The 21103-nt window shown below is 40.7% G+C and overlaps 1 protein-coding gene across 7 annotated transcripts in view; it reads right to left on the reverse strand.

Moving 5' to 3' along the window:
- FNIP2 (folliculin interacting protein 2) overlaps window positions 1-21103 on the reverse strand; it is a 132725-nt gene that overhangs the window by 88672 nt on the left and 22950 nt on the right. The window contains exon 1 of one of the 7 annotated variants that reach the window (XM_030312825.2): window positions 5574-6143. The exons of 2 other annotated variants lie outside the window; for them this stretch is intronic. In XM_030312825.2, the coding sequence (XP_030168685.1) occupies window positions 5574-5749 (176 nt within the window). In that variant the 5' untranslated portion in view covers window positions 5750-6143. Of the gene's footprint in view, window positions 1-5573; window positions 6144-21103 lie in introns of those variants that run through there. 4 more of the 7 variants (XM_030312827.1, XM_030312829.1, XM_030312828.1 and 1 more) reach the window with 4 other exon arrangements.

Raw genomic sequence — 21103 nt, forward strand, 5'->3', positions numbered from 1 at the left:
CCCAGATCAAAGATGCTTCCACTGTATCTGGTACTATGGTGTAGGTTCTCACATGTTAGAGTCAGATTTTTAACTTAATTGTATGTTTAAATGTTTATTTTTAACAGAACAGATGAGAGTGGGGGGGGGGTGGGGGGAGGGGGAAGAGAGGATTTGAGGCAGGCTCTGCACTGACAACAGCGAGACCTACATGGGGCTCGAACTCACAAACAGTGAGATCATGACCTGAGCTAAAGTCAGACACTTAACCGACTGAGCCAGGTGCCGCTAGAATCAGAGTTTTTAAAAATCAGTAAGTGAAACAACTAGCTTAGTGTTACTAAACTTTTTGTTTTTTGCCTTTGGGCAGGGTGAGGCGTGCAAGTGAAAGGAAAGGGCACATCAAGAGAAAAAAAAAAGGGGGAGCCTGGGTGGCTCAATAGGTTAAGCTCCGACTTCAGCTCAGGTCATGATCTCACAGCTCCTGGGTTTGAGCCCTGCATCGGGCTCTGTGCTGACAGCTCAGACCCTGGAGCCTGCTTCAGATTCCGGGTCTCTGTCTCTCTCTGCCCCTCCCGTTCACACTCTGTCTCTCAAAAATAAACATTGAAAAAAAACTTTAAGAAAAAAAAGATAGCATTTTAATTCACATCTGTTCTATAAAGACCTGAGAGTATTTTTTTTAAACCTTTCTAAACTAATAAGAGAAGGATTAAACCCTTCAAGATAAAACTCTAATGGATGGATATACACCTGATACCCAACAATCCATATAAATTTGGGATCCCACAAAAGGGGAAGAGAATTGCCAGGGATCTTGGTGTTTCTAGAGCCCAAAGGCTAGATTCTCTTTCTTTGGTGAATTTTGATGGGGACTTTAATTATAATCTTAGATGGGTCACAGATTACTGTTCTCACCAATTCCCACCAGGGCTTGCTGCATCATTATTCAGCAGTTATTCAGCTTTTGTTACTGTAACAATAAAAGGATAAGGCTAAGCCACAGCCTGACTCACAACAGGAGTCCTAACAGAAGAACCAGGAATCATGGACCCGTGCAGCTGAGTATTCCAGTTCAGTGTACAGCTGAGCGGGAACTTGAGGGATAAAGGCTTCAGAAGCTGCCCAATGACTTGGGCTGCAGACCCCAGAGTTGGAGTATCCTTGTCCTCTGTCTGAAACACAGTCTTCTGGACTTAACTAGTTATGGTAACTAACACTTATCAGGATAAGACCCAGACAAAAGTTTATGTCAGTTGTCAGTCTACATGAAGCAAGTTCACACTCCCTTCAAAACCCCTCTATACCAAGGCTGCTCTGATTCATTCCCAAGAAGAGACGTGGCCTCAGAGGGTCAAGTTGAATGTTTTTAAACCTAAATTAGACGTGACTTTGCAGCAACATTAAGTTACCACTGCATGCTTTCATTCATTCACATATTCTCAAATTATATCTCTAAATCCCAACCATCAACCAGTGGAAATAAACTCTTCGCTAGTCAAAGAAAATTCTTCATGGCACATAAAATCAGTGAAAAGGGAAGGAATGCAGAAAGGGCAGAAGAACTTGTGACAGCAATTCTCAATGCATCTGAAAGAGTCACACCCAGCAATTTCAACCTCTTGGTGAAGCTTGTCACAAAGCACAAGACCATCAGCTGACTAGGGTTTGTTGTTTTTTTTTTTTTTTCCTCTACCCACTTCATTCAACCTGTTGGACAGCTACATTTTCTACATAGTATCAAAGCAGAAGAGTTTTCACAGCGTAGCTAAGTGAAGAAGACAATGAAAAACACTCTCCCTAACCCTGCAGCCTGCATTAGTCCTTTTTGCTAAAATCTTCCAGAACAGAATTCTTTGGTCTGTTGCCTTAGCATATCTCTCTAAATCTGCGACTATTTTTATATTTCCTTGTCAGTAGTCCTAACTGCTATAAATAAAGACTGGTAGTAAAATCATGGTCAGCCTATCTCTGTGAAGCAGTTAACTAGGGGAAAGAAAATAAACCCTGGTTTCTGTACTTCTTTTCTTGTTGAGTAACTACCACAAGCAATCTATGCCTCCTTCTTTTTTGTAATGAATTCGTTCATCCAGATCGTAGACAAGTCTAATACATACACTCATTAATTCTTTGGCCCTTCCTATCCTGGTGATTCTAAAGCAGTACAGAGAGTCTCTGCTGAATCCAAACTCCAAGATATGAAACTTAAAGCACAATTGATTCTGAAGTGCTCTGTTTCAGTTCCTCTTTGGTGTGGGTAGCGTATACTTTTTAAGAAAATGTTATGTCAAATTCTCTCCTGCTATCAGAGAAACAATGATTCACTGATAAGCTTGGCAAATACTCCCGGATTTCTCACAAAAACAGCCTTCTGGACTTATCTAATTTGCTACTAAAGTTTACAAAATCAAGTTATTAGCAGCTTTGTTGTGGTTGATATTTTAAGAAAAAGGAAGGAAGTGATTATTGAAGACTGCACCCTATGTCCAGCTTCATAACAGTTACTAGACGTGAGGTTTTAGAGAGGATTTTTTTTTTTTTTTTTTTTTACTGACAAACCACTTAAAATGTTTCATCAAACTCTGTAGGTTTTTGCTGATTCTGGAATTCTGTGAAATAAATGAACCTCCAATATCTTTTGTTCTAGAGATTAAGGAGAATGGAAGTGAAGATACGGAGGACACACTTCCACCCTGAAAAGTCTGATTCCACGTGGACCATAATTAGAAAGAAAAGCAGGGGCACCTGGGTGGCTCAGTCAGTAAAGCCTCCGACTTCGGCTCAGGTCATGATCTCGCAGTTCATCAGTTCCAGCCTCACGCCGGGCTCTGTGCTGACAGCTCAGAGCCTGGAGCCCGCTTCGGATTCTGTGTCTCCCTCTCTCTCTGCCCCTCCCCAGCGCTCACTCACACACTCACTCTCTCTCTCTCTCTCAAAAATAAACAAACGTTAAAAAGAAAAAAAAAATTAAAGAAAGAAAAACGTTTCCTTCTGCACTGAACTGTGGCAGTTTTACACTGTGGCCACTGTTAGGTATCTAACATGACTCCTCTACATGTGTGGAGTCTTTCTCTTCACCTCTGAGCAACTGGAAAATCATGAGGAAAGATAGGGGGGGAAACCTACTTATCAGTGCACTCAGCTAAGACCACCTAAAATTATTGATTTAAGATACCCAAGAGCAAAGAGGGAGTTGGAAGTCATACTTAACTGACTGCCACCTGACTTGGACAAACAGATAACTCGTGAGCACTCTCGAGCCAGATCCCTACAGTGCAAGCTCCTGTCAATAATTCACTCTACCCTTGAGACTGGCTCAAGTCCTAAAGAAATACAGGAAACCAAGCACAACGCTGCAAATAACGATCACGTTTTCAAGATGGTAGGAAGGGGGAGACAAAGTAGATGAGGTCTACCAAGACAACTGGTCTGACTAGAGATGAATTCCAATTAATTGACGAGTATACGTCATCACTGCGCAAAATTCTAAACAAGAGGAAAAAAAAGTCTCAGCACCAAAGAAGTAACTCTAAAGGAAGTTAAAATAAGAAAAGGCAATAATGGATATGAAAAATTTTTGTTAACGTGTTGTTTAAATAAAAATGATTAAAATCCACTGAAGAATATTAAGTTCACTGAAACTGAGAAGCAGAAGCTCATACCAAAATGTTTTGAAGTTTTTAAAAAAACTTTATGTGGCCCTGAATATTATTTTCTTATCCCCCTCACCCCTAATATGTATTTGGGGAATCTAGAATCATATGAATAAATATAGGGAATACAAAAGGTCCTGATGCTACGTCTTAGAATTTCAGAGAAGGAAAGGATTTTTTAAAATAATCTAAACCAGGGGCGCCTGGGTGGCGCTGTCGGTTAAGCGTCCGACTTCAGCCAGGTCACGATCTCGCGGTCCGTGAGTTCGAGCCCCGCGTCGGGCTCTGGGCTGATGGCTCAGAGCCTGGAGCCTGTTTCCGATTCTGTGTCTCCCTCTCTCTCTGCCCCTCCCCCGTTCATGCTCTGTCTCTCTCTGTCCCAAAAATAAATAAACGTTGAAAAAAAAAAAATTAAAATAATCTAAACCAACTTCATAGCTTAGAGTTGAAAAGTGAGACACAGAAAAGCCAGGAGACTCCCACATGGTTAAAGGCTTTTCCTGGGCAGCAGAGGTGGGGATCAGGATCAGAATCAGGATCCAGATCAACTGAGTGCCAATCCATTACTCTTTTGTATCACTCAGCTGTTCTATCTGCCTGGGTGGCTCGGTCAGTGGAGCATCCAACTTGGGCTCAGGTCATGATCTCACGGTTCATGGGTTCAAGCCCCGCGTCGGGCTCTCTGCTGATCAGAGCCTAGAGCCTGCTTTGGATTCTGTGTCTCTTTCTCTCCCTCCCCCTCTCCTGCTTATGCTCTGTCTCATTCTGTCTCCCAAAAATAAATAAATCGTAAAAAAAAAAAAAAAAAAAAAAATTAACTAAAAAAAAGTACAAAAGTGAAATTCTTATCTGAACACTCAAATGTATTTTTCTAATGTACCACATCATTCATTAGTGCTCCCTCTATAAATATCTCCCTTTAATTGAGTGGATAGCATGTGACCCGGCCCCTATAAAATGATTTCCACACTTCTCCCTAACTCTCCAATCTACTGGGTTTATACTGGAGTAGATTATATACCATTTTATTAAGTTTCTACTAAAGAAAGACAATGATTTTTATATGACAGAAACTATATCCTGATTATTTTCAACCAACCAAGAACCATATTGATGGAAAAAGTTTATAAAACATAATTTTAAGAAAACTTCTTATAAGGAAAAAAATATGTAAGTGAATTTAGAAACTTACTTTTACACTAATCATGAGAATCAGAGCTTAACTTTTAACTTTGACTCTCTTTAGTAGTTATCTACATCAGATTCTCACTGCATTTTTCCTTTTGGTTGATATGCAATAAAATTCTTTATAAATATGTTTCAATTAAGAGCTATTACTAATTAAATTAATAAATTCTTCCAAAGTGGATGACATAATGAACCTAAAAGATTACAGCAAGTATAATGTTACTCTCTTTAAGTAAGCTCCACTCTTAAAATTAGTTCCGGCATAACTCCAATCCTTCTCATGAAAATAATTTGCCAGAAGAAACTGGGCTCTTTCCCACCATCCTGCCTCCACCTACCATTCAGACTAAGAGATAACTTCCAGTCCTGTGCCCCATCTACCAACTGTGGTGGACCCTCAGGACCGCAACCCGTTTTCCTGATGACCTCTGTGAATAGTATTGTTCAAACTTCAACACAGGACAAGGATGTAACCATTTCTTGCGAGCTGGCTCCAGGATAAGTAAGGAAAAGTTAAGAAAGCAGATGGGTAGTAGAATTGAAACAGTCAAAAAAATAACAAGAACCATGCCTGCACCTTTTTTGTACTGGAAAGGACTTGTTTCCGCACACCCATCAATGGCCCCACGTCCTACTAAAACAAAGTATTCTTAACAAACAAGTTTTGGATCAACAGAATTTCATCCCGCTTGGTACGCAGTGAATTAAATAAACATTTCTCTGAGATTTTAAAACAGAACTGAAGTTTCAAACCTGTTGCTGAGTTCCGAGCGATCAGTGCCCCCTCCTACCCTGGCACGTTTTCGAGTCTTTGTGCGTAAAAGCGTCTTGTAAGTCCTCGCAGCACCAGAACCAGCACCGCACACACATCTGGCTGAATCCTGCCGGGCCCCTGGCCGGTTTGCTGTCTTCGTAGTGCCGCCACACATGTCCTGAGTGTATGAACTTTCTTCCGGTTTATCCTGACTATCAACATGGACGTGGACACAAATGTTGAAGATCCTTTGCTGTTTGAGGGATACTCCACACTGACCAGCCGTCCTAAGTAATCCCTGTACTCCCTATACAGTAGGTGAGGCAAGCTACTTGGCAGCAGCCTACTAATTTCCTCTTTCAAAAGTTTAAAAAAAAGGAACATTCATTTGTTACGTAAATTAGCCTGCCGAAGTATTAGGAAGTCAGATGTATCCAATGCTATAAAATATGCTCTCAGCAGGACCATTAAAACAGGCAAGTCCAAATCCCACTTCCTACTTTTGTTCCTAAGCTTGTACTCCGGGTCAGCAAAAGACAAAACACTCAACAGGTTGAGCAGCTTGGGCTGACTCATTCCATCTGTGCTCCCCTGTTGGAGATTATGTAGTAGTCAATTAATTGGTCACAAGACCCATTCATATGGCTCTGGGCAAATGCAGTGACTTGCCTTCAGCTGCAAGGTTGTTCTGACATTGGCCACACCACCCTCTTAATGGCTCTCATGTGAGCAAGCGTCAGCTGACAGGTCTTACTCTGCAACCTTGCAAAACTCTACCCATAGCAAGTGAGGGAGATGGTTACGCACAACAAAGGTAGGGCTTGATGTACAGGAGGTGATGTGGGGGAGGGAGAGTAGGGACACATCCTTTCTTTAATACCAAATATACAGATGTGTGTGTATATGAAAAATTATATAAACACACACATACGTAAGAAAAGTAATAAGTGAGAAGCCATAAATCCTCACAACTCTTGCACTGAATTCCTAATTCCTGGGTATATTCAAGCCAAGAAAGCCCTGAAATACCAGAACACAAGGACAAAAGTAGTTCAGTTTTGACTTCTGACACTAACATAGTTCATTTGTAAAATGAAATAATGCTATGGAATTAATATAATTTTTCCATAGTACTGTGAGTTCATGGAAAAAATAATTTTTCTTTTAGAAGAAATAAAAAGCACTGGTCCCTAAAACACAGGTCAGATCTTGAAAACTATAAGGGATTGTCTCAACTCCTTTTCCTCTTTCTCATCCTCGAATTAGGCTGAAGAAAATATTAATAGATCACTAAAATCTGATGAACCTTTGGCAGGTCTTCAGTTTCAGGAGGTTTTATTTTATTTTATTTTTTAAGTTTGCTTATTTACTTTAAGAGAGAAAGCACACAAAGGGGAGGGGCAGAAAGAGAAAGAATCTCAAGCAGGCCCTGCACTGTCAGCGCAGAGCTGGATGTAAGGCCATAAGATTGTGACGTGAGCTGAAATCAAGAGTCATATGCTTAAACAACTGAGCCACCGGGGTGCCCCAAGTTTCAGGAGGTTTTAAATGTATCTTTATATACGGAAGCCAAATATTTCACTCCATAAGCGTGAGAAAAATCTAACGATATCGTGGTAGAGGCCACAATTACCTTATGACATTATTATATATGTGACCCTAAAGTTCCTTTATAACAAACCCAAAAAAGATCTTAAATACATCCTCCCTTGAGAAGTAAAGATTGCAACACACCTACAACAATGACTAGACTTCTCTGCACGTGATAAATTGATAGTGCCAAGGTAAAACCAGATTAGGAGAGAATGAATCCATTTTTCCAGTAAGGGGAACACATTTTGACCTTAAAGCTTAACTGTGTGGCCACCATGTGATCATGGGTTCTTCTTTTTTCCCCTGAACTGTCTTTAAAATCACTTTCTCTTTTTAAACAGAGAATCAGAAGCTCACTTATGCAAGCACTGTAACCCTTCCATTTTAGGCACCACGCAGCTGGATGAGCAAAGGCTGAAAGGAAGGTTATCATTTCCACTTCCCAAGTGGCCCAAGTGAGGCCCCGAATCAATGTCTCCAACACCAAGGGTCCACCTCCTCTAAAATCACAGGAGAAATGAAAGTATAGTTTGCCAAAAAGAAAACCACAGGCCTCACATGGTGTTACTCCAGCCAGACCAAGTCATCAAACCAGAGCTTCATAACTAAGTTAACTGCAGGTTCAACCTCCCCCAGAAATGTCTTCACCTGCCAATCAGGAATTTTCAGATAAGCACCAATGAGGAAATCTATCAGCTGGGTCCCCTCCATTCCCTTCCTACAAAGGAAGACGAGACCCCTGCCCTTTCCTTTCTTTCTTTCTTTTTTTTGCATATACCTTTATTGCTCCACTCTCCTTCCCATAAAAACTTTCCATTTTGTACAACTCCTCAGAACACCCCTCTATTTTCTAGATGGGATATTGCCGGATTCATGAATCATTTGATAAAGCCAATTAGATCTTCACATTTACTCGGATGAATTTTATTTTTTAACATGTTCAATGTTGAAGGGGTAGGATGTTTAAAAATGCCAAAATAACTGAATTTTCTAAAATATGTAGAAGAAATGCTGGGGGAACATACCCCATTTTTTACATGTAAAACTGAATTTAAGTTTTAAAACTAAAATCTCTAAAAGATGTTTATCTAGGACCTGATGAAAGCACATGAAACCCTTTTTTTAAACATGTATTCTGAACAAATATTTAACCTCATAGCTAGCCACAAAGCTGTTCAATCATTCTGATATTTTACATTTTCCAAAGCCTTAAATTCTCTTACAAAATACAAATTCTATCCCTTATCTCTATGATGCAAACATCTTCAATGATCAGAATAATAAGAGATGAACATGACAATATAATTACGAAGGATAATTGGATGAAATAAGGATCAAAGTGCATTGGGAAAGAATTCCCTTAAACAGAAGCTAAACCACACGGCTCAAGAAACTCTAAACCCCTTCTTCTTCACGTTCCTTCCATTCAGCCAGCCGCCTTTAACCAAACACTATACACCAGTCACTGTTTCTCCCTGACTTCAGTCAGCATACCCTTGATCCAACACTTCTTTGTCTGAGTGGGGCTCAAACTCGGATGCTTTTAAACAGATTGCTGGGCCCACCCCCCAGGGTTTCTGATTCAGCAGTTCTGAGGTGGAGTCTGAGAATGTACATTTCTAACAAGTTCCTAGGACGCTGTTGCTGCCTGCCTGGGAACCACACATTTGAGAAACACTTCCTTGGTAAAAATTTCATCTTCCTTATGATGACTTCTAGGCTGGAAGATCTTTTTCTCCCTTGAATTCCCCTACAATTTTTTTAAACCACACCTTTAACCCTTAACATGTAACTGCCTGGCAACAGAGCGGTGTACATATCTCATGAGCCTAACTAGATCATAAATATTTTGAGTATAAAAAATCTGGGTCTTGGCATTCATCTTTGTACGTCATACAGGTCTTATACTTGGTAGATACTCAACAGATCACTTTTTGATAGGTTCAATACCACTGAATATTTACATTAACACTTTGATATGAATCTGCCTGCAACAAGCAGTGTCAGTGCTCCTTTAACAGTCTGATGCACATTTTCTGACCAAGAGGATGCCTGTGATTAAACACACAAACTCAACACACACTCTTCCACTTATTACAGCAGAAGTTCCTTTAGAAGCTTTAATATTCCATGTTCACTCCAATCGGACTCATGTGGTATCTTAACGGAAAGAACTTCAAAACTTTTAAAAAGTGAAAAAGCCATTTCCTCCGTCCCTCCCCTTAATAATCCTTAATTCCACAGTTCAAAATCTGATAAAACGTAATACAGATGTACATCAAATCCACAACCATTGTACTTAAAAGAGATGCCTCTAAAAGACTCCAAATTTCCTTATATTTAAATGAGAGTTTTAAAACTTCTTCAGTAAATGGAAAAACAAGTAATAATTGTATCATCACAACCATTCTTCTGAGACATTAGGAAACTGCTTAAAAGCATAAAGTTGAACAAAAATCAAAATGGCTGCTCTAATGCTTCAGCAAAGCTCGATTTTTACAATAACCTTTCCCTTCTCTTCTGCAAACCTCCCCTCCGCCCTTCTTACCCTTTTGTTTCAGAAACCCAGTACCACCCTAAAGACTTGACAAAGAAGGCTAGGAGCTTGTACGGTTCCTCCCAAAACCAGTTAGATCCTGTATTTCCCTATAAAACCCCCCAACCCCTTCCTATCGGAGGGCTTGCAGTTTTTGAAGGCCAGTCTCCTTTGCCTCCTTTGCCTGTCAAAGCAAGAAAACTATCATTCCTCTTTATCCCAAACTCTGTCTACATTTTGGCTCCAAAGCACAGAGGTCAGTTTTTGACAATAATCAGAGCAGCTCACACAGTAGCTAAGAGAAAGGTATCTTTAGATCTTCAGTGCCCCAAATTCTGTTCTGTACCTCAGTCTGATCTTTCTTTTTTTCTCAATCTTCTCTTTCCCAAAATGGAATCATACTCTAATATAGGTACCCATACTGTTATTCATTAGCACCTGGATATCCTGCTCTTAAATACTAAGTAATATACATACAAAATTTACTACCTATTTGTAATGCTACCCATGGTAAAGTTCTCTATTTCCTTCACAAGGTTCAGCCATGTTTCCACATTTAGAAAAGTATCTACAGTCACTGCCTGGACTCCCACACTCCACCTGCAGTTCAATACATTGACTGGAACTGCTGCTGACACCACAGATACTGTCATAATTCACATGAACTTGATCAGATGTTAGAGGGAGGATGAGGGAAGTGTGGAACTACTCTGAGGTCATGTGATATGTGTAAGGAAGGAAGACTACTGGTTCAACTTTTTTTTTTTTTTTTTAAGTAAACTCAATCCCTCAGTGTGGGGCTCGGACTCACGGCCCCAAGATCAAGAGTCACATGCTCTACCGATGGAGCCAGCCAGGCACCCCTGGTTCCACTTTTTAACCTATATGTGCATTGCTTCCATTCTCACAGCCAGTACTAAGTGGTCCTAGAGAATAGTGCTAAGTTTATAAGTCAAGAAATGGCATTAAGTATCACTCAGATCATACAAGGCAAATATCTGGTACTGCTACTGAAAACACTAGTCCAAATCTCTTTTGCCATTAGCCAAAATCGCTAATCAACCAGAACACTGTTTCCTGTTGTCCCCAGACTCCTCTGCAAATCCTTCCAATGCAATATTCTGGAAACCCACTGCAACTCTAAAGATTTGGCATCTGAGGAAAAATCCATTCCCATGCCTGATTTAGAGTTGGGACAATTAAAGTCAGGAATGTTTCAAACATTTCTGCATTCCCTTGACTTCACACTCTTCAGGTGATAAAAGCAGCGATCACTGTATGTAATGAAAAATTAACTCCAAAGCCACAATTGAGAGAGATGGGTTTAAAGAGAGGAAAAATGAAGGCCTAACATAGGCCCCAAAAAGTCAAGTCTAATTATTATCTGTAAATCTTTCTATAAAAAATCTTTCTTTGCCTATTCAAAGAAACAACAAACAAAGGGGAAGGTATGGGGTTCCTGATCCAGAGCCACTACAACTAACCATCCTTTTCTTGGGGTAATTCCCTCTCTTCCATGAAACCTTTTCCATATCCACGAACAACGGATCACAAGCCTTTTTACCAGTAGTTTTCAAAGCACAATCCCCAGAAGGAAGCACAAAAAGGTTATGAGATGCTGGCAAACTACTGAGTTTCTTATCTGGGTGCTGGTGCTGTGAATTCATAGCAAGAATATACATATACAAGAATAGGTACACTTTTCTGTCTGTATCTTATAGTTCAATTTGAAGTTTATTATTATTTTTTTTTTTAAAGAAAAAGCACTCACGCTAGGCCAGCACAAATGGATAAGGTAAGGGGATGAGGAACCTTTCTTGAAGCAGTGTGCTTTTAGAGAATGGGCTTTAGAAACAGATCCAGGATCAACACCTAGTTGGTCAATATTTGGCTGTTTCACATATGTGTGATCATGAACAGCTCGCAATACCTAAGCAGTGGCCCATCCTCACAAGACTAGTTCAGTGTGCAATCAGAAAAGAACACACCTGCCATAATGCCATGTAAACTTAACTGACAAGCTCAGCACTCAGGAAATTTGGCAAAATGTACAAACTGGGTCACACAAGGTACATAATAACCAGCTAGGTTTATTACGTGCTTATTAACAATGCCAGGCATTGTTCTAACAGTGTTTCAATTTGATCACAGGAAGTCGGTGGCTCTACTATCTTCTTTTAACAGGAGAGAATGGAGCACAGAAAGGTTAAGGAACTGGTCCAAAGTATGTAGCCTGCCAGAGGCAGAGCCAGAGCCAGGATGTTAAGTCCAGGCATCCCTGCTATGGAGTGAGCCACACCACTCATCCTCACAGTATTCTGCTGGGAGGTGCACATCTACACCCGACCCTCTGAGGACTGATTTAGGAAGAGGGTATGGAGGAGGCAGTTGGGTATCACTGACTGATAAATTAAGTCAAATTCTTTCTCCTACATCTTGAACCTCATGCCACTTATGATGTTTAGATTCTCACGAATTCAGTCCTCTGTGAGGACAAGGCCCCAGTCATGTGCACTGTGGGTGACTAAGTCTCTTGTCAGACACCTTGCCATGAACCCTGCCCTGCTCTCTGGTAAACAATCCCTGTACAGGAGCCAAGCACACCAGCCATCCCACAGGATGCCTGCTCTGCCCTCCTCTCTTGACCCTGCCCAGTTCAGCCCTTCGGCTGAGGGGCAGACTCCAAAGCAGAGGGATTTTTTAAGCCTGACAAAGTTAGCTCAAGTGTACAATAAAATCAATCCATATTACTTCTTTGACTTAAAATGAGGAGCTACCTGGGAGACAATTTAGCATTCAGCTTTAGATAAAAGTTACATGAAAATTCAGGATGATCTTGCAGTACCTAATTATAATGCAGATTATTTCCCACTCCCATATACCCATATTTTGAAGAACAAAGCATCTGTCACCCAGCAGAGAAAAGGGTCTCAGCAAATGAAAGAATGAGTAAGTGGCATGTCTTCAAGAAATCTGTGAAGCACAGAAAAATTCTCACATTACAAAGTTAAATAAAAAGAGATACAAAATTGTATATGTACTTCTGATAACAAGAGTGCTTTTAAACCCAAACCTAAAAAAAAAAGAACTAGAAAGAAATATCAGAATGTCTTTGAATAGCAAGACTAAGAATGTTTCTCCTTTTATTTTTCTCTACTTTCCATTTGTAGGGTATGTATTATTTACAAACAATGGGTGAAGCTACTTTACTTTTTAAATTCTTCCTGCCAAACCAGTAATGATCATTTGATTTCTTTATAACAATTCTGCAGGCTTTATTGTAAGGAAATTGTCAGAGTCAAAACATTTTTAGACAGCTGAAAGGAAAAGCAAAGCATTCACCCTGTAAGAGTGCAATTCTACTCAACACAATTTGTCCTTCAACGTAATTGCTATCATTAAGATTCATATAAGCTAGCAAAAAAAAAAAAAAAAAGTATATAGCATATACTCTTTTTCAATATCTAACTAAAAACAAAACTCCCAATTTCCCTTTATTTGGAGACTTAGTTTAGTACTTAGCAGCAATACAATATACATAACAATGACATGATTTTTAAGCTACACATATTATACTTTTTTTTTTGGAAAAAGTGCTATTCAAAAGGCTATCTAACCAAGTACCAGCATGCTGACAACATAAATAAGGAAAAGAAAGATGAGACTCCTGGAGATTCCCAGTCTAATAAATGAAACAGTGGTTCTGAGGATGAGAGTTACAATAAAACTGCGGCTGTACTGATTTCATTTCTAAACTTTCACATGGGGGGAAAAAAAAAGGCACCAGGCCTGCTAATTCAAGGTTGTAAGGCTCTGCTGTGTAACTCTCCACCCACCAGAAGGGGCATTACTTGCCTTTTTGTCTCCGTAAAATGACTCACCCTTTTTGGAATCAGCTAGTTAACCAGCAATTTAGATAAAAACCTTAATCACTTTTTTTTTTAAGGGTCAATATCAGACTTCAATCTAGAATCTCTTTTCCTTATGCATGATTTTTACAACTCATGCCATGTTTCACTGAAATTAATAACCACACAATTACTTTGAAGACTTCCTAAAGTTAGAAACCTTAGCAAGAAAATATTACACAACTTTTAAAGTTTAACTCTGATGTCAAGCTAGGCTGTCACTAGCATTTGGACCTTAGCATAATTATCAGCAGTCCAGATCTGCTCAAGAAGTTGGAAAGTGAGCCACTGGGCTGGGGTCATCATCTCTGAAATCATTCACAGGTCTCTGATTCTCAGCAAAGCATGTGATCAGGGCACCCAGTTACAAAGTAAAGAAGAGGAGGAATCTGACCACAACTGAGGGCAGGTGGGGCTGGGGACTTGGAGTCCCATGGACACTCGGATGACCCGGCCAGTGGCCAGGACTGCAGGGGGTGTGGTGGCAGCAATGGGTGCCTGTAGTGCCGTGTGTCTGAGCTAATAAAATGGCTGAAGAGGCAGGCTGGCGTGGGGCTGCCTGCAGCCTCTCTCCAGGATGCTGCCTGATGTCTCCTCTCTTCCCCCTGGGGCACTGAGATATAGACAAAATCTTGAAATTTGGTGTGTCTTTTGGGGGGCACCACTGCCTGCCCCTAGGATCCTTTTTTATTTTCTGCACATCACTCATGAGACTGCTGTCCTCCCTGCTAGGGGCATATGCCCCAGCCCCTGCACCACCCCTGCTGCTGCCTGGGCAGGGGGAAGGGGTGGGGCGCATGGTACCTGTAATTATTAAACATGAATTCAATTTGGAAAAAAAAAAAAAAGTTACCTTGAAGAGTTGTTGCAGAAATTCCTATTCAACACATTTGCTTGCTTGCTCTACTCATTTGACCAAAAATGGCTTTGCATTTTTGCCAGTTTTCAGTGCTCCCAATCTCCCCATCAAAACTGTCACTATTCTTACCAAATTGTATAATTCATGAGAAGCATGCTTGGAAAAAATACCAAGTGGAGAATTCTCCACTATCTCCATCTCCCTTCCATTTGGATGTACAGCTATAACATAAGGAAACTTTTCTGTTGATGCTTTGGAACAGACTTAGCTTGGATTACTCCAAGTCCAAGCCCTAAAACGATGTTAGTACTGAAATACAGCAGTTCACACACCCAAGCCACAACTACAGGTTTAGTTACCCTGGCTGAGCATTAAACCCCCCTGCAATAAGCCCTCTCATTGTTCTGTACCTTCTTTTTAATTTTTTTTTTAATTGTTAAGTAATCTCTGCATCCAACATGGGGTTTGAAATCACAACCCAGAGATCAAGAGCCAGCCAAGTGCCTCCTGCTCCACTGACTGAGCCAGGCAGGTGCCCCTGTTCTGCACCTTTTTATATACCTTGTTCCATTCAGGTAAACTAACCTGTGTCCCACATGAAACTGGTCTCTCAGTCTTTCTGGAGAAGGTTTCATTGCAAAAAGACCTTTATCTCCCTCTCTCTTACATTTATAACATTAAAAAAAACATGTTTAACCATTTATAATTTTACATTTATAACATGGAGATACAACTATTTATCCCACAGAAGAATAAATCATGCAATCAAATTACTGTAAGTGGCATTACACAAACAATAACTATTATTATAACTATTATAGCCCTGGAGATAATTTTGTAACTACAAGTTATTCATTAATCTGTGCTGTAAACAAAACACCAAATGGGATTAAACAAAATAAAAAGTATATGACACTCCTCTACAATTTATCAAGATATCTTGGGGCACTTGGGTGGCTCAGTTGTTTAAGCATCCAACTCTTGATTCTGGCGCAGGTCATGATCTCACAGATCTCACAGTTCATGGGTTCGAGCCCCGCATCGGCCTCTGTGCTGACAGTGCAGAGCCTGCTTGGGATCCTCTCTCTCTCTCTCTCTCTCTCTCTCTCTCTCTCTCTCTCAATAAGTAAATAAACTTAAAAAAAGAGGTATCTCATTGGCACTGCAGAATAATTTATGAACTTGCCTTTAATATATGCTATCTAAAGACTTAGGACTCCATTTATTTATCCTTTCGAATATTTGATGTTCCAGGCCCTGTTCGGGATGCTGATGATACACAGAAAAATGGAATTCGTGTGCTAACGGTCTCAAGGCAGATGTGGTGGTGGTATAACAGGGCTATCAGGGTTGTGGGGTTACGAGGAGGAGAGGGTCTTAGTAGAAGTATCAGAGTACAAGGCCCTCTCTTCACTCACCACTGGTGACATGAAAGCTGGAGAAGGAGAAGTTTTATCTGGAGCATGTAGTACTTCTAATTCCCTCTTGACCCTTGCCTGTGGAGACATGACAGTCTACGTCACAACTTCCACTGCCACCACTCTAGTAGCCACAGATACTAAAAAAAAAAAGTTGCTTGGGAGTGGATAGAAATCAACTTATGAGAAGAGAAAGCTGGGAAATGAGAGGCTGGGAAAAAGATTGGGCTCTGAATCAGCAGACTCTCATTTCTCTGAGTCAGTTCCTCATGACAAGGCTGAGTACTAGGAACTCAGGAGATGCCAGCAACCAGATGAGCAGTCACCGTCAGCAGTGTCTCTGCTGAGAGGGTGTCATACTAGGGAAAGGAACCCGGGACTAGAAGGAAAGAGCTATATCTAGTTCTGGCACAGTCACTCACTAGCCACGTGACTCAGACGAAAGAAACTCAGCTCTCTAAGCCTCAGTTTCCCCAGCTGGATAAATGGGTGATGGTGATTCTTATTCTACCGGTCTTAGAAGGATGTTAAAAATATTACACGTGAGCATGTGAAAATCCCTCAAAACTGTATAGCTTTAGACAAACGTGATGTGTTTTACATGCACGTGTTTAAAAGTACTCACTGTCCTATCTGAGTTGCTACACTCACAGATGACTGCATTGTATATATACAACACGAAGCCAAGACAAATAACGTTGGCCACAATGACATGTGGCAAATAATAATTTTATCCAAGAAAGTCAGTCACCTCTCCCCCCCCCACCCCAAAACACGGCCAATTCTCTGGAAGCTCCAGGCAATTAAGCTGTCTAAAATAGACTCATTGCAAAGTCCCTTAGGAATAATAAACTCTAGAACAAATTAGTGCAACAGCTAGAAAATTATATCTATGAAATAATTAGCTTTCAAATTAACATAAAGCATTCTCTCTTCCACTGATAAATTCCTTTTCCACCTCCTGTGTACTTTCAACCATACCAGCTCCCCTCCCAAGACACCCGTCCTCTAATTCTCCAAGTCAGATCCTCAAAGTTTTTCCAGGACCCAAACCAAGGGCCATCTATCCCATAAAAACTCCCCACCCCACAATGACTCTTTTCTTTTTTTTTTTTTTTTTAAATTTTTTTTTTCAACGTTTATTTATTTTTGGGACAGAGAGAGACAGAGCATGAACGGGGGAGGGGCAGAGAGAGAGGGAGACACAGAATCGGAAACAGGCTCCAGGCTCTGAGCCATCAGCCCAGAGCCCGACGCGGGGCTCGAACTCACGGACCGCGAGATCGTGACCTGGCTGAAGTCGGACGCTTAACCGACTGCGCCACCCAGGCGCCCCAGCAATGACTCTTTTCTGAAGAGGTTTCAACATCTATAAAGGGAAGACCGAATGGGCTCTATACGCAATGCCTCCGGAGGATTCTCTATTCGTTTCTTAAAGTGCAGAATCTCCCAACAACCATGGTTAAACTCTTCCCATTGGCCACACCTTAGACAACAGTCTCTGTGCCTTAACACACTGCCATTGTCACGGTGTAGGGAAGAACAGCTGCAGGCCATGAACAATTCCCACACACAAAAAAACACACGTGGAAGTGGTGTTTGTCCAAAGTAACCTTGAATCTGCATTTTTGTAATAAATAATTCTCAGATTTCAATGCTTTGCCACTATTGTAAGGTATAAATCTCTCCTCATACCTCACCACATACACAATGTTAGAATGTCTGTTATGAACTCCTAAACCAAATGACAAACTTCTTGAGGACATGCACACATCTTTACTTTCTGTTGTGTTTACATGTGTAGCTTAGCTAACACTGAGCAGAGAGAAGGCACTTAGTAAATGGTGCTTAAGTTAGAACTAACCTCTTTTCTGTCACATTTACTGAGGCTGCCTCACAAATAGCTGTTCACCTAAATTATGGAAATAGTCACACTCTCAGGGAAAACAAAACTCTATTATACCACAGCACAAGGTGACATAGATTCAAATGCTCCTTTGAAAAATAATTACACATTTAAAAATCCGACCGTATTTGATTAGTCCAAAACACAATCTAATGATAACCCTGATTCCTAAAGGGATTCAGTCATGCACCATCCAGCAGAACTGTCGTGAATGTCATGAATGTTTATTTATTATTGGAGTATTTCCAAAGGAAAAGAAAAAACTTCTTAGGGAGAAGTTTTCTTAGCACAGAGGATTTTTAGTATTCATGACAGGATTTTTTACAAGAGCTATATTCAGGTACATCAGCAACTTCAATGGTCCCAAGAATTTGGTCTTTAGCAGTAGCACCGTCTAGGGATGCCTGGGTGGCTCAGTCGGTTAAGCGTCCGACTTCAGCTCAGGTCATGATCTAGCAGTTCGTGAGTCTGAGCCCAACATCGGGCCCTGTGCTGACAGTGAGGAGCCTGCCTGGGATTCTCTCTCTACCTCTCTCTCCGCCCCTCCCAAATTTGTGTTTTCTCTCTCAGAATGAATAAAATTAAAAACTTAAAAAAAAAAAAAAGTAGTGCCACTTAATAGTCATTTTCAAATTATTCCCTGGAAATTCAAAGGGAGCACTAAAACACTGTCCACCAGAAATATATTGCAAGTCCCCTATATAATTTAAAAATTTCTAGTACCCATATTTTTTAAAGATTTTTTTTTTTAATTTTTTTTTCAATGTTTATTTATTTTTGGGACAGAGAGAGACAGAGCATGAATGGGGGAGGGGCAGAGAGAGAGGGAGACACAGAATCGGAAACAGGCTCCAGGCTCTGAGCCATCAGCCCAGAGCCCGACGCGGGGCTCGAACTCACGGACCGCGAGATCGTGACCTGGCTGAAGTCGGACGCTTAACCGACTGCGCCACCCAGGCGCCCCTAAAGATTTTATTTTTAAGTAATCTCTATACCAGTGTGAGGCTCAAACTCACAACCCAGAGATCAAGAGTTCCATGCTCTACTGACTGGGCCAGCCAGGCACCCCTCTAGTACTCACATTTTAAAACCGCAAAAGGAAACAGGTGAAGTGAGTTTTAACAATTTATTTTATTTAGCCAACATATACAAAATCTTATTTCAACATGTAATCAAATAAAAATTAATGAATTGTTTTCCATCCATTTCTTCACACTAAATCCTTAAAATCCAGTGTAAATTTTATACTTCAAGAACATCTCAATTCAGACTGGCCACATTTCAAGTGTCCACGAGCCACATGTGGCTACCCAGATGAGCAGCACAGCTCTAGAAAACTCTGGAGAAGAATTACAGTGGTGGTGTATGCATACGATTTGCCTCTCCTTTGTTTCCAAACCCCATCACAGTGACCCATGAGAAAAAATACAAAACCTAACCTGGTGGCCGGTGGGAAAATTTGGAAAGCAAGTGTCCAAGTCAGAGTGTCCATGGTTGCCAGTGAAACCTTACAGACAGTCAAGAGGAAGCTGGCTCATTCCAGACCCCCACGCAAACAGAACTGAGAAGAATCATTACCTCTATTTACCAAACCGTAAGTATGCACGTTTGCCGATCTCAAATGTTATAATAATGAAAATCACATGACAAGGGAAATGAAAATTGAAGAACTTGGGACACCAAGAGATAACAGAGAAAACTGAGGAAGTATAACATCAACCTAGCTCCTCTATAGAATAAAAAGGATCTCATGACAATTAGTCAACACTTTGACCAACCCTTCACTATTCACCTCATTTCTCCCCTCTTCTCCCTAAATCTAATCAACAAACAAATCTCGTTGATCCTTCCTCATGTCCTTCCCATGGTACAAAGGGGGTGTAAACCAAAAAGGTGTATTGTACTCTGTGCAGTAAAGAACCCTGCCACTCATTTAATACTCTGCACAGGCCTCTTTATATCTGCTTTTACACCAGGACTTTTAAGATTCCTGGAACGTGTCTCAGGGTTCTTGGAATCTCTGAAAACATGCACACAGTTACACCCCATGGGCACTGAAATTGTCTGTTAACTCTCTGGGCCCTCTGATCACAACATCATCCCTTGGGAACTCAACATTGTTCCCATCAAGGGTCAATCCAACAACAAATGTGCTTGCTGTTCTCTAGCTTTAAAAATACCCTTGATTTCTACCCCCACTCATTTTCCAATATGACTGTGACTACAACCTCCTAGTCTTCTAGCTATCTTATTCCCTCCAAGCCTGACCTCTGACTACATAATCATCCTGTTTCTTCCTGCATCACACCCATTTTGGCTTTACTTACTTATCTTTCAAGCCCTACAATTCAGCTTTGATTTGATTCCCCACCTCATCATTCCCTCAAGGTGGAACAGCCCCCAAAACTCAGAATAAATTGCCCATTTACCTTTTCTACTCTAACGTTGCACAGCTTCCATTGTACAATCAATTCTCATCATTCGTACTACTTATGTTCTATAAAGTCTCTGCAACAAGTGAATTAGAGAGTAATAAACCATTGCTTTCAGGGGAAATACAGGGTTAAGTTCCTGGAGGTCTGTGGCCACAGTGTTTTCATCAATTGATTAATATTTAATCTTGGGGTGTCTGGGTGGCTCAGTCAGTTGAGCATGTGACTCTTGATTTTGGCTCAGGGCACGATCCCAGGGTCATGGGATCGAGCCCACCATCGGGCTGTGTAGTTAGTGTGGAGCCTGCTTAAGATTCTCGCTCTCTCTCTCTCTCTCTCTGCCCCTCTGCCCACTCAGGCACACACACTCACTCTCTAAAATAATTTTAAAAAGATACTTATGTAAATATATATACACATATGTATATAATATACGTGTATTATTGCTTCATTAACATTGAAATCACAGCCAACAGCACTACAACTCATGCCTGAATGAAGCTTACGTAACATACATATGGTCTCTATATGCACAATACATCACTGCCTTCCTGCCTTAGGAACACTAGACAGCACTTCAGCCCAATACTTTGGGGTCATTTTAAATGGCAAAATCACCAACAAAAAGCACAAAGATACAAAACAAAAACAAAATCCAACCAAACAAAAAACTCAACCTCAACACTAAATAGACTGAAAAAAGAAAAAAAAAAAACAAAAACAAAAAACTGGTTTACAGTAGGAGAGCTGATATAAGAAGGTTGTCCTGGGGCGCCTGGGTGGCTCAGTCAGTTAAGCGTCCGACTTCGGCTCAGGTCACGATCTCGCGGTTTTTGAGTTCGAACCCCGCATCAGGCTCTGTGCTGACAGCTCAGAC

This window comes from Lynx canadensis, chromosome B1 (assembly GCF_007474595.2).
Source record: "Lynx canadensis isolate LIC74 chromosome B1, mLynCan4.pri.v2, whole genome shotgun sequence".
NCBI lineage: Eukaryota > Metazoa > Chordata > Mammalia > Carnivora > Felidae > Lynx > Lynx canadensis.